The sequence below is a fragment of the Triticum aestivum genome, chromosome 3D (genome assembly GCF_018294505.1).
Source record: "Triticum aestivum cultivar Chinese Spring chromosome 3D, IWGSC CS RefSeq v2.1, whole genome shotgun sequence".
Lineage (NCBI taxonomy): Eukaryota > Viridiplantae > Streptophyta > Magnoliopsida > Poales > Poaceae > Triticum > Triticum aestivum.
In genome coordinates this window covers 40,836,265-40,851,181 of record NC_057802.1, presented here as the reverse complement: position 1 = coordinate 40,851,181, position 14,917 = coordinate 40,836,265, and the positions used below count along the sequence as shown (strand labels likewise).

The window sequence follows — 14,917 nt, the reverse complement described above, 5'->3', positions numbered from 1 at the left end:
TATCATAACTGAAGATTTATCACGGCTGACAGGGACTTAAGCTGACTTATCATGGGGATTGCATGTTATCCATCCATGCAATGCACCATCACATAAATGCTAGACAAAAATTACAAAAAGGAATTATTAAAGCAATGGCACTGTGTCGATCGCGCGGCTAAATGCATGGACGAAGGGAAAGGGAAAAGCTAGCTAGCGCCAGCAGCTCACAGATTGTAGCCGCCTGCGGCAGCAGGTTTGGTCGCGGCATCGGCGGCGGCCTTGTAGCCGGATTTGCCATCTGCGGGCTTGGCAGCCGCTTCCGCAGCGGGCTCGGCAGGGGCATCGGCTGCGGTCTTGGCAGCGGACTTGGTAGCGGATTCTGCTGCGGGCTTGGGAGCGGCTTCGGCCTTGGCCTTGGCCTTGTAACCGGATTCATCAGCCGCGGGCTTGGTAGCGGCTTCGGCAGCGGGCGCGGTTGCGGCTTCGGCAGCTGGCTCGGCAGCGGATTTGTCGGCGGCTTCGGCAGCTGGCGCGGCAGCGGGCTCGGCAGCGGATTTGTCGGCGGCCTTGTAGCCGGCGTCGGCAGCTGCAGTCTTGGTACCGGCTTCTGCGGCGGGCGCGGCAGCAGTTTCGGCGCCATCCTTGGTGGCATTGGCAATGGTGGTGATGGACTTCGCCAAGGCGTCCGCCACGTCGGTCTCCTTAGCCTCCGGCTTGGAGGTGGCGGCGGATTCAACGGCCTTTTTGAACGCCGCGTCGAGATCGGAGGTCGTCTTGCTCCCGTCGTAGCCGGGGCCCATCTGCTCCTTGATGGCCTTGTTGAGGGCGGCTTGGAACACGAGGATCCTGTCGGCTTTCGGAGCTTCTTTGGCAGCAGCGGAGGCTGCCTTGATGACCGTGTCGAGCTTCTTGATGACCTGCGTCGCGCCGGCCGCGGCCTTCATGCCTCCGGCAACCACCTCCTCGATGGCTGGCTTGATGGCGTGGGCGTCCAGGGTGGCGGCAATGAAGCGGAGGGCCTCCGTGAGGGTGAGCACCAAGCAGGAGAACTTTTCCTGCGCGTTGGTGGCGGCGACGGCGGAGTTGTACGCTATCTTGAAGGCGCGGTCGATCATGGAGATGAATTTGGCACTCATGCCGGCGAGGCACTGCTTGATCTCCCTGTTGAAGGCGGCGTCGAACACCGAAAACTTGTCGTCGGGCGCCGCCGCGTTGGCCGCGTCCAGAGCCTTCTTGAACGCTTGGTTCACCTTCTCGATGAACTTCTGCTCGGGCGTCGTCGCCTTCCCCTCCCCGGGCGGCACCTTGACCTTAGTGCCATCGGCGGCGGGCTGCTCGGCCGGCGTAGTGTCAGTGTAGCCCGCCGCGGCCTTGTCGGGCGTTCCCCCCTCAGCGGGAGTGCTGGCGGCGGCCTCGGTCGGCGTCCCCGCCTCGGCGGGCGCGCTGGCTGAGGAGTCGGCCGGCGTAGAGTCAGTGTAGCCTCCCGCCTTCTTAGCGGGCGTCGCCGCCTCGGCGGGCGTGCTGGCTGAGGACTCGGCCGGCGTAGAGTCAGTGTAGCCTCCCGCCTTCTTGGCGGGCGTCGCCGTGTCGGCGGGCGTGCTGGCTGAGGACTCGGCCGGCGTAGAGTCAGTGTAGCCTGCCGCCTTCTTGGAGGGCGTGCTGGCGGCGGGCTCGGCCGGCGTCGCGGCCTCGGAGGGCGTGGCGGGTGCGTAGCCGCCGGATTCGGGCCTGGAAGCAGCAACGGCGGGCGCAGCCACGAGGGCGGACAGCAGGAAGAGCGCGACCACGGCGGCCTTGTGCTGCAGCTGCTGCCGCTGAGGTGCCATTGCAAGCTAGCTGCTGGATGGAGCAGATGTCCGTGGAGGGAGGAAGAGGATCAATCGGTAGCTCTGGGTGGTCTGATGTCCATGATCGCTAGCTTTTTATACGGCACAGAGACCGCCCGGGCAACGAGAGAGCTTCGCGCGCGAGCGGCGACCATGATCGACCACGAGAGGTGGCCAGGTGGGTGGCCGAGAGGCCATGAGCACGAGAGCTTCGCGCGCAGGCCGCGATCGAGGACCGGCTGATGGTACTTGCATGAGGCCATGCATCACAGCTTCCGCTCGCTCGCTCGTCGCCACCATCTTCGTCCAATTACTTTCTTGATTTAGACTAACACTATATATAGGATTAATTAAGACTTTGTTAGTTCCAATTACCTTTTTTTAGGGTGAACACGGTTACTTTCTTATCGATTGGCAAGCTTACACGAATAACAAAAGGGGACGGCTAAAACTCAATCGAGTGAGTTTTAAGGGGACGGACACGAATGTACTTTTTTTTAGTAACTCGGTCGATGTACTTTGACCTTCGATAGTTTTCTGTTTGAGATTCAGGATCGATGTTTCCATGTGATGTATCGGCCTGTTTTAGTTGTGCTCCCGGCCCATTGCCTTGTTTCTTTTTCTTTTCTTGCCTTCTCTTCTATTTTTTGTGTTGGACAGAGATGCCCCATGGGCTGGCCATGAGGGGTGTGTGGCTTTTCCTTTGTCTGTTATTTGGGCTTTCTTCTAGGCTGAATTTTCTGTTAGTGCTTGTGTTGCGTGGGGACAGGAGCGATTAATAGGGCTGTTGGCTTTGGTTTGTTCCATTTTTTTCAATTGCTATTATTATTTAAAAAAATATTGTCACTTGTTTACACATACATCAATCGCACACAATTGCATGTACATTGAATCACATGCAATTACATGTTTTATTGTCCGTGTCCGTGTGCAACTTTTTTTCTTTCCAAAAATATTATCGCCGACACACCCGTCGAGCACACACAGTGTCATGCATATCGGCCACATATAGTTGTATGTATGTGAAAGAACATGCGGTGCCCCCATGTTTGGTTTTGGTAATTGATGACAATCTCTATGGACTAATGGTTGCCTTGAGTTATATTTGAAGGATTTGTCCATAGGCATTTCTTGAAGTTCATGTGTTGGTTTCAAGGAGTTTATGTGGTGACCAAGGTGTTATTAAGGAATTACCCAAAGATTGGTCATGTGAGAGTTGAGCTTATTGCAAGCATGTCTTGGAGAAGAAGATTGTGTGATCATTCATGTATATCTTCAAGACATCATCCAAATAAAGAGAGTTGAAAAGATTCATGGTTGATCAAGACTAAGTCAAGAGTGAATCAACTTGATCAACTCACAAAGCGTAGAAGATGTACCGAGAGGGATCAAGCGATCCCATGGTGTGGTAAGCATTTTCAATTACGCTTTGTGTACTAACCCATGATCTTCGTGAGAGTTCTTTGTGGGGTTAGGCTGCGGTGTGCAAGTTCAAGTGAAGCATCATGAAGAGATCAAATGCTTGAAGCTTGCCGTCCATTGTGGTGACAATGGACTTGTGAAGATGTGCGGAAGAGTGGCTCACCCATAGTGGAGCATGGGGGAGCAATCAACTAGTCTTCATCGAGCCAACGCAACCAAGAAAGGTGGTCCAACTTGCGGGAGTCAAGATCGTCATCATCTAGCTCAAGTGGACCATGTGCAAGGCAAAGGTTTGCCCTTGATAGGTTTTCTATTTTACCGGTCTCATGATTGTAGTTGGGAGACCGGGTTATAGGATCGATTGCCGTACTATCAAGGGGGGCTCTCGATGAGTAGCTTGATCGTATCATTCGTAGAGAGCTCAAACCATTGCATCCTTGCATCATCCTTATTGGTTCTTGTTTGGTTCTTTTATTTGTGAGTTTTGGAGCTTATGGTCATCTTGATGACAAGCTCGAGTTCATTGAAAACGGAGTTCACTCGCATCTTCTATGATGTTTTTGATGTTGGAGGTTATGCCGGTTCTTCTCGGTTGGAGGTTTCACTCCTCTATTTGTTGGCATACCACCCTGCCTCTTCTTACTATAATCAGTCGCTGTTTTGATGCTACTCGTCGTCTTGTATCCAATAAGCTTGAGTTTGCTCAATTCGGAGCTCATATGAAGAAGTTTTGGCAGTTCTGGTTTTCCTTGGAGTATACTTGTTTTCGTGGCAGTGGCTTTGGGATGGCACCAGCGATAGTACCGCTTAGGAGTCACAGGCGGCAGTACCGCTCCGCAGCGGTAGTACCACCGGTGGGTCCTCAGCAGTAGTACCGCTGTGGTACCAGGCCCCTGCCGCGTCGACTCGAGGGGTCGTTTTTCGTGTCGGATTGTGCGGTACTTCGCAGCGGCAGTAGAGCGGCAGTGCCGCTCATGAGCGGTAGTACCGCCCTACCACCGCGGCAGTACCACTCGAGTCCGTATCTCTCCTGGCCTCCTAACACCACGGTAGTACCGCCCGAGGGAGCGGTAGTACTGCTGCTCTCAGCAGTAGTACCGCTGCCTTATGCGGTAGTACCGCCCTCTGCGGGGCTGTTTTGGGGGTAACGGTTGGATTGTTCCCCCCACTATAAAAGGGGGTCTTCTTCCCCATTCAACTGTTGGGGAACGTAGCAGAAATTCAATAATTTTCTACGCATCACCAAGATCAATCTATGGAGTTATCTAGCAACGAGAGGGGAGGAGTGCATCTACATACCCTTGTAGATCGCGAGCGGAAGCGTTCAAGAGAACGGGGTTGATGGAGTCGTACTCGTCGTGATCCAAATCACCGATGATCCTAGCGCCGAACGGACGGCACCTCCGCGTTCAACACACGTACGGAGCAGCGACGTCTCCTCCTTCTTGATCCAGCAAGGGGGGAGGAGAGGTTGATGGAGATCCAGCAGCACGACGGCGTGGTGGTGGAAGTAGCGGGATCCCGGCAGGGCTTCGCCAAGCGCAAGCGGGGAGGAAGAGGTGTCACGGGAGGGAGAGGGAGGCGCCAGGGCTTAGGTATTGCTGCCCTCCCTCCCCCCCACTATATATAGGGCCAAGGGAGAGGGGGGCGCAGCCTTGGCCCTTCCTCCAAGGAAGGGTGCGGCCAGGGAGGAGTCCTTCCCCCCCAAGGCACCCGGAGGTGCCTTCCCCTTTTAGGACTCTCCCTTTTTTCTTATCTCTTGGCGCATGGGCCTTTTGGGGCTGGTGCCCTTGGCCCATATAGGCCAAGGAGCACCCCCTACAGCCCATGTGCCCCCCCGGGGCTGGTGGACCCCCTTGGTGGACCCCCGGACCCCTTTCGGCACTCCCGGTACAATACCGATAAAGTGCGAAACTTTTCCGGCGACCAAAATAAGACTTCCCATATATAAATCTTTACCTCCGGACCATTCCGGAACTCCTCGTGACGTCCGGGATCTCATCCGGGACTCCGAACAACTTTCGGGTTACCGCATACTAATATCTCTATAACCCTAGCGTCACCGAACCTTAAGTGTGTAGACCCTACGGGTTCGGGAACCATGCAGACATGACCGAGACGTTCTCCGGCCAATAACCAACAGCGGGATTTGGATACCCATGTTGGCTCCCACATGCTCCTCGATGATCTCATCGGATGAACCACGATGTCGAGGATTCAATCAATCCCGTATACAATTCCCTTTGTCAATCGGTATGTTACTTGCCCGAGATTCGATCGTCGGTATCCCGATACCTTGTTCAATCTCGTTATCGGCAAGTCTCTTTACTCGTTCCGTAACTCACATCATCCCGTGATCAACTCCTTGGTCACATTGTGCACATTATGATGATGTCCTACCGAGTGGGCCCAGAGATACCTCTCCGTTTACACGGAGTGACAAATCCCAGTCTCGATTCGTGCCAACCCAACAGACACTTTCGGAGATACCTGTAGTGCACCTTTATAGCCACCCAGTTACGTTGTGACGTTTGGTACACCCAAAGCATTCCTACGGTATCCGGGAGTTGCACAATCTCATGGTCCAAGGAAATGATACTTGACATTAGAAAAGCTCTGAGCAAACGAACTACACGATCTTGTGCTAGGCTTAGGATTGGGTCTCGTCCATCACATCATTTTCCTAATGATGTGATCCCGTTATCAACGACATCTAATGTCCATGGTCAGGAAACCGTAACCATCCATTGATCAACGAGCTAGTCAACTAGAGGCTTACTAGGGACATGGTGTTGTCTATGTATCCACACATGTATCTGAGTTTCCTATCAATACAATTCTAGCATGGATAATAAACGATTATCGTGAACAAGGAAATATAATAATAACCAATTTATTATTGCCTCTAGGGCATATTTCCAACAGTCTCCCACTTGCACTAGAGTCAATAATCTAGTCCACATCACCATGTGATTAACACTCACAGGTCACATCACCATGTGACCAACATCCAAAGAGTTTATTAGAGTCAACAATCTAGTTCACATCTCTATGTGATTAACACTCAATGAGTTCTGGTTTGATCATGTTATGCTTGTGAGAGAGGTTATTTAGTCAACGGGTCTGAACCTTTCAGATCCGTGTGTGCTTTAAGAATATCTATGTCATCTTGTGGATGCTACCACGCGCTATTTGGAGCCATTTCAAATAATTGCTCTACTATACGAATCCGGTTTACTACTCAGAGTCATCCGGATTAGTGTCAAAGTTCGCATCGACGTAACCCTTTACGACGAACTCCTTTTCACCTCCATAATCGAGAAAATTCCTTAGTCCACTACATACTAAGGATAAGTTCGACCGCTGTCATGTGATCCATTCCCGGATCACTATTGTACGCCTTGACCAACTCATGGCAAGGCACACTTCATGCGTGGTACACAACATAGCATACTGTAGAGCCTACGTCTAAAGCATAGGGGACGACCTTCGTCCTTTCTCTCTCTTCTGCTGTGGTCAGGTCTTGAGTCTTACTCAATACTCACACCTTGTAACACAGCCAAGAACTCCTTCTTTACTGATCTATTTTGAACTCTTTCAAAATCATGTCAAGGTGTGCGTTCTTTGAAAGTATCATCGGGCGTCTTGATCTATCTCTATAGATCTTGATGCCCAATATGTAAGCAGCTTTATCTAGGTCTTCCTTTGAAAAACTCCTTTCAAACAACCCTTTATGCTTTCCAGAAATTTTTACATCATTTCGGATCAACAATATGTCATTCACATATACTTATCAGAAATGTTGTAGCGCTCCCACTCACTTTATTGTAAATACAAGTTTCTAACAAACTTTGTATAAACCCAAAAACTTCGATCACTCCATCAAAGCGTATATTCTGACTCCGAGATGCTTGCTCTAGTCCTTGGAAGGATCGCTGGAGCTAGCATACCTTTTAGCATCCTTAGGATCGACAAAACCCTTCTGATTGTATCACATACAACCTTTCCTTACAAAAACTGGTAAGGAAACTTGTTTTGACATCCATCTGCCAGATTTCATAAATGCAGCCAATGCTAACATGATTCCGACGGACTTAAGCATCGCTATGGATGAGAAAAATCTCATCGTAGTCAACTCCTTGAACTTGTGGAAATACTCTTTGCCACAAGTCGAGCTTCATAGACGGTAACATTACCGTCCACGTCCGTCTTCTTCTCAAAGATCCATTTATCTCGGATTTCATGGCTTCTAACCATTTGTCGGAATATGGGCCCTCCATAGCTCGTAGGTTCAGTATTGTCCAACAACATGATATCTCAGACAGGATCACGTACCACTCTGAAGTAGCACGCATCCTCGTCGTCCTATGAGGTTTGGTAGTGACTTGATCCGAAGTTTCATGATCACTATCATAAGCTTCCACTTCAATTGGTGTAGGTGCCACAGGAACAACTTCCTGTGCCCTGCTACACACTAGTTGAAGTGACGGTTCAATAACCTTATCAAGTCTCCACCATCCTCCCACTCAATTCTTTCGAGAGAAACTTTTCCTCGAGAAAGGACTCGTTTCTAGAAGCAATTACTTTTGCTTCCAGATCTGAAATAGGAGGTATACCCAACTGTTTTGGGTATTCTTATGAAGATGTATTTATCCGCTTTGGGTTCGAGCTTATCAGCCTGAAACTTTTTCACATAAGCATCGCAGCCCCAAATTTTTAAGAAACGACAACTTAGGTTTCTCTAAACGGTGTCGTCTCAACGGAATTGCGTGGTGCCCTATTTAAAGTGAATGCGGTTGTCTCTAATGCCTAACCCATAAACGATAGTGGTAATTCGATAAGAAACATCATGGTATGCACCATATCCAATAGGGTGCAGCTATGATGTCCGGACACACCATCACACTATGGTGTTCCAGGCGGTATTAATTGTGAAACACTTTCCACAATGTCTTAGTTGTGTGCCAAACTCGTAACTCAGATACTCATCTCTATGATCATATCACAGACATTTTATCCTCTTGTCACGACGATCTTCAACTTCACTCTGAAATTACTTGAACCTTTCAATAATCCAGACTTGTGTTTCATCACGTAAATACACTCAGCATCTACTCAAATCATCTGTGAAGTAAGAACTTAATGATATCCACTGCATGCCTCAGCACTCATTGGACTGCACACATCAAAATGTATTACATCCAACAAGTTGCTCTCTTGTTCCATCTTACTGAAAACGAGGCCTTTCAGTCATCTTGCCCATGTGGTATGATTTGCATGTCTCAAGTGATTCAAAATCAAGTGAGTCCAAACGATCCATCTGCATGGAGTTTCTTCATGCATATATACCAATAGACATGGTTCGCATGTCTCATTCTTTTCAAAAACGAGTGAGTCCAAAGATCCATCTACATGGAGCTTCTTCATGCGTTTCCATACCAATATGACTCAAGTGGCAGTGCCACAAGTATGTGGTACTATCATTACTATCTTATATCTTTTGGCATGAACATGTGTATCACTACGATCGAGATTCATTTTAGGTGCAAGACCATTGAAAGTATTATTCAAATAAACAGAGTAACCATTATTCTCCTTAAATGAATAACCGTATTGCGATAAACATAATCCAATCATGCTTAACGCAAACACCAAATCTCGATGGTAGAGGGAGCATGCGATGCTTGATCACATCAACCTTGGAAACACTTCCAACACATATCGTCATCTCACCTTTAGCTAGTCTCCGTGTATTCCGCAGCTTTTATTTCGAGTTACTAACACTTAGCAACCGAACCGGTATCTAATACCCCGGTGCTGCTAGGAGTACTAGTAAGGTACACATTCATATAATGTATATCCAATATACTTCTGTCGACCTTGCCTGCCTTCTCATCTACCAAGTATCTAGGGTAGTTCGGCTTTAGTGACCGTTCCCCTCATTACAGAAGCACTTAGTCTCGGGTTTGGGTTCAACCTTGGGATTCTTCACTAGAGCATCAAATGACTTGCTGTTTCATGAAGTATCCCTTTTGCCCTTGCCCTTCTAGAAACTAGTGGTTTTACTAACCATCAACAATTGATGCTCCTTCTTGATTTCTACTTTCGCGGTGTCAAACATCGCGAGTTGCTCAAGGATCATCATGTCTATCCCTGATATGTTATAGTTCATCACGAAGTTCTACTAGCTTGGTGGCAGTGACTATGGAGAACCATCACTATCTCATCTGGGAGATTAACTCCCACTCGATTCAAGTGATTGTGGCACTCAGACAATCTGAGCACATGCTCAACGATTGAGCTCTTCTCCCTTAGTCTGCAGGCTCAAGAAACTTGTCAGAGGTCTCATACCTCCTGACGTGGGCACTAGTCTGAAATCCCAATTTCAATCTTCGGAACATCTCATATGTTTTGCGACGTTTCAAAAACGTCTTTGGTGCCACAATTCTAAACCGTTAGCATTACGCACTGAACTATCACGTAGTTATCAAAACGTGTATGTCAGATGTTCCGCAACATCTACAGACGACGCTGAGGTTCAGCACACCGAGCGGTGCATTGAGGACATAAGACTTCTGTGCAGCAATGAGGACAATCCTCAGTTTACGGACCCAGTCCGCATAATTGCTACTATCAACTTTCAACTAAATTTTCTCTAGGAACATATCTTAACCAGTAGAACTAAAGCGCAAGCTATGACATAATTTGCAAAGACCTTTTGACTATGTTCATGATAATGAAGTTCATCTGATTATGAACTCCCACTCAGACAGACATCCCTCTAGTCATCTAAGTGATACATGATCCGAGTCAAACTAGGCCGTGTCCGATCATCACGTGAGACGGACTAGTCATCATCGGTGAACATGTCCATGTTGATCGTATCTACTATACGACTCATGTTCGACCTTTCGGTCTCTTGTGTTCCGAGGCCATGTCTGTACATGCTAGGCTCGTCAAGTCAACCTAAGTGTTTCGCATGTGTTCTGAGGCCATGTCTGTACATGCTAGGCTCGTCAACACCCGTTGTATTCGAACGTTAGAATCTATCACACCCGATCATCACGTGGTGCTTCGAAACAACGAACCTTCGCAACGGTGCACAGTTAGGGGGAACACGTCTCTTGAAATTTTAGTGAGGGATCATCTTACTTACTACCATCGTTCTAAGCAAATAAGATGCATAACATGATAAACATCACATGCAATCAAATAGTGACATGATATGGCCAATATCATTTTGCTCCTTTGATCTCCATCTTCGGGGCACCATGATCATCTTTGTCACCGGCATGACACCATGATCTCCATCATCATGATCTCCATCATTGTGTCTTCATGAAGTTGTCACGCCAACGATTACTTCTACGGCTAACGCGCTTAGCAATAAAGTAAAGTAATTTACATGGCGTTATTCAATGACACGCAGGTCATACAAAAAATAAAGACAACTCCTATGGCTCCTGCCGGTTGTCATACTCATCGACATGCAAGTCGTGATTCCTATTACAAGAATATGATCAATCTCATACATCACATATATCATTCATCACATCTTCTGGCCATATCACATCACATAGCACATGCTGCAAAAACAAGTTAGACGTCCTCTAATTGTTGTTGCAAGTTTTTACGTGGCTTGTATAGGTTTCTAGCAAGAACGTTTCTTACCTACGTAAGACCACAACGTGATATGCCAATTTCTATTTACCCTTCATAAGGACCCTTTTCATCGAATCCGTTCCGACTAAAGTGGGAGAGACAGACACCCGCTAGCCACCTTATGCAACTAGTGCATGTCAGTCGGTGGAACCTGTCTCACGTAAGCGTACGTGTAAGGTCGGTCCGGGCCGCTTCATCCCACAATGCCGCCGAAACAAGATAAGACTAGTAGCGGCAAGAAGAATTGGCAACATCGACGCCCACAACTACTTTGTGTTCTACTCGTGCATAGAAACTACGCATAGACCTAGCTCATGATGCCACTGTTGGGGAACGTAGCAGAAATTCAATAATTTTCTACGCATCACCAAGATCAATCTATGGAGTTATCTAGCAACGAGAGGGGAGGAGTGCATCTACATACCCTTGTAGATCGCGAGCGGAAGCGTTCAAGAGAACGGGGTTGATGGAGTCGTACTCGTCGTGATCCAAATCACCGATGATCCTAGCGCCGAACGGACGGCACCTCCGCGTTCAACACACGTACGGAGCAGCGACGTCTCCTCCTTCTTGATCCAGCAAGGGGGAGGAGAGGTTGATGGAGATCCAGCAGCACGACGGCGTGGTGGTGGAAGTAGCGGGATCCCGGCAGGGCTTCGCCAAGCGCAAGCGGGGAGGAAGAGGTGTCACGGGAGGGAGAGGGAGGCGCCAGGGCTTAGGTATTGCTGCCCTCCCTCCCCCCCACTATATATAGGGCCAAGGGAGAGGGGGCGCAGCCTTGGCCCTTCCTCCAAGGAAGGGTGCGGCCAGGGAGGAGTCCTTCCCCCCCAAGGCACCCGGAGGTGCCTTCCCCTTTTAGGACTCTCCCTTTTTTCTTATCTCTTGGCGCATGGGCCTTTTGGGGCTGGTGCCCTTGGCCCATATAGGCCAAGGAGCACCCCCTACAGCCCATGTGCCCCCCCGGGGCTGGTGGACCCCCTTGGTGGACCCCCGGACCCCTTTCGGCACTCCCGGTACAATACCGATAAAGTGCGAAACTTTTCCGGCGACCAAAATAAGACTTCCCATATATAAATCTTTACCTCCGGACCATTCCGGAACTCCTCGTGACGTCCGGGATCTCATCCGGGACTCCGAACAACTTTCGGGTTACCGCATACTAATATCTCTATAACCCTAGCGTCACCGAACCTTAAGTGTGTAGACCCTACGGGTTCGGGAACCATGCAGACATGACCGAGACGTTCTCCGGCCAATAACCAACAGCGGGATTTGGATACCCATGTTGGCTCCCACATGCTCCTCGATGATCTCATCGGATGAACCACGATGTCGAGGATTCAATCAATCCCGTATACAATTCCCTTTGTCAATCGGTATGTTACTTGCCCGAGATTCGATCGTCGGTATCCCGATACCTTGTTCAATCTCGTTATCGGCAAGTCTCTTTACTCGTTCCGTAACTCACATCATCCCGTGATCAACTCCTTGGTCACATTGTGCACATTATGATGATGTCCTACCGAGTGGGCCCAGAGATACCTCTCCGTTTACACGGAGTGACAAATCCCAGTCTCGATTCGTGCCAACCCAACAGACACTTTCGGAGATACCTGTAGTGCACCTTTATAGCCACCCAGTTACGTTGTGACGTTTGGTACACCCAAAGCATTCCTACGGTATCCGGGAGTTGCACAATCTCATGGTCCAAGGAAATGATACTTGACATTAGAAAAGCTCTGAGCAAACGAACTACACGATCTTGTGCTAGGCTTAGGATTGGGTCTCGTCCATCACATCATTTTCCTAATGATGTGATCCCGTTATCAACGACATCTAATGTCCATGGTCAGGAAACCGTAACCATCCATTGATCAACGAGCTAGTCAACTAGAGGCTTACTAGGGACATGGTGTTGTCTATGTATCCACACATGTATCTGAGTTTCCTATCAATACAATTCTAGCATGGATAATAAACGATTATCGTGAACAAGGAAATATAATAATAACCAATTTATTATTGCCTCTAGGGCATATTTCCAACATCAACCTCATCTTTTGAGCTCATGTTCTTCCCCCATTGTTGACCTTCTTCGAGCTTGCTAACTCTCAATCCCTCCATGGATTCTTGCTAGTTTTTGAGGGAAAAGAGAGAGGAGATCTAGATCCACATTTCCACCAATCACTTTCTCCTCTATGTGAGGGGAACCCCTTGGATCTAGATCTTGGAGTTCTTGGTGTTCTCCTTCTTGTTCTTCCTCTCATTTTCCTCCCTAGCATTAGTTGCTTCGGTGGGATTTGAGAGAGAAGGACTTGGGCACTCCGTGTGCCCTTGCCATTGCATTTGGTGCATCGGTTTGAGTTTGTTGGGGAACGTAGTAATTTCAAAAAAAATCTTACGCACACGCAAGATCATGGTGATGCATAGCAACGAGAGGGGAGAGTGTTGTCCACGTACCCTCGTAGACCGACAGCGGAAGCGTTATCACAACGCGGTTGATGTAGTCGTACGTCTTCACGATCCGACCGATCAAGTACCGAACGTACGGCACCTCCGAGTTCTACACACGTTCAGCTCGATGACGTCCCTCGAACTCCGATCCAGCCAAGTGTTGAGGGAGAGTTTCGTCAGCACGACGGCGTAGTGACGATGATGATGTTCCACCGACGCAGGGCTTCGCCTAAGCTCCGCAACGGTATTATCGAGGTGTAATATGGTGGAGGGGGGCACCGCACACGGCTAAGAGATCTCAAGGATCAATTGTTGTGTCTCTGGGGTGCCCCCCTGCCCCCGTATATAAAGGAGCAAGGGAGGAGGAGGCCGGCCCTAGGAGGGGGCGCACCAAGTGTGGAGTCCTACTAGGACTCCCTATATGGAATAGGAAAAGAGGAAGGGAAAAAGAGAAGGAAGGAAGGGGGCGCCCCCCTTCCCTAGTCCAATTCGGACCAGACCAAGGGGAGGGGTGCGGCCACCCTTGAGACCCTTTTTCTTCTTTCCCGTATGGCCCAATAAGGCCCAATACGTATTCCCGTAACTCTCCGGTACTCCGAAAAATATCCGAATCACTCGGAACCTTTCCGAAGTCCGAATATAGTCGTCCAATATATCGATCTTTACGTCTCGACCATTTCGAGACTCCTCGTCATGTCCTCGATCTCATCCGGGACTCCGAACTCCTTCGGTACATCAACATACATAAACTCATAAAACTGTCATCGTAACGTTAAGCGTGCGGACCCTACGGGTTCGAGAACTATGTAGACATGACCGAGACACATCTCCGGTCAATAACCAATAGCGAGACCTGGATGCCCATATTGGCTCCCACATATTCTACGAAGATCTTTATCGGTCAGACCGCATAACAACATACGTTGTTCCCTTTGTCACCGGTATGTTACTTGCCCGAGATTTGATCGTCGGTATCTCGATACCTAGTTCAATCTCGTTACCGGCAAGTCTCTTTACTCATTCCGTAACACATCATCCCGCAACTAACTCATTAGTCACAATGCTTGCAAGGCTTATAGTGATGTGCATTACCGAGTGGGCCCAGAGATACCTCTCCGACAATTGGAGTGACAAATCCTAATCTCGAAATACGCCAACCCAACAAGTACCTTTGGAGACACCTGTAGAGCACCTTTATAATCACCCATTTACGTTGTGACGTTTGGTAGCACACAAAGTGTTCCTCCGGTAAACGGGAGTTGCATAATCTCATAGTCATAGGAACATGTATAAGTCATGAAGAAAGCAATAGCAACATACTAAACGATCGAGTGCTAAGCTAACGGAATGGGTCAAGTCAATCACGTCATTCTCCTAATGAGGTGATCTCGTTAATCAAATGACAACTTATGTCTATGGCTAGGAAACATAACCATCTTTGATTAACGAGCTAGTCAAGTAGAGGCATACTAGTGACACTCTGTTTGTCTATGTATTCACACATGTATTATGTTTCCGGTTAATACAATTTTAGCATGAATAATAAACATTTATCATGATATAAGGAAATA

At 48.6% G+C, this 14,917-nt stretch overlaps 1 protein-coding gene across 1 annotated transcript; it reads right to left on the bottom strand.

Moving 5' to 3' along the window:
• Window positions 1–42: 42 nt before the first annotated feature.
• Window positions 43–1,871, bottom strand: LOC123074003 (pollen allergen Phl p 5b). Its single transcript, XM_044496968.1, has one exon. It carries the CDS (start codon window positions 1,806–1,808, stop codon window positions 207–209), a length of 1,602 nt encoding a protein of 533 aa, XP_044352903.1. The 5' UTR covers window positions 1,809–1,871; the 3' UTR covers window positions 43–206.
• Between the last annotated feature and the right edge of the window lie 13,046 nt (window positions 1,872–14,917).

What these genes read in the sequence shown, in the direction of transcription:
- LOC123074003 (XM_044496968.1), bottom strand. Translation starts at nt 1,808, where the DNA reads ATGGCACCTCAGCGGCAGCAGCTGCAGCACAAGGCCGCCGTGGTCGCG.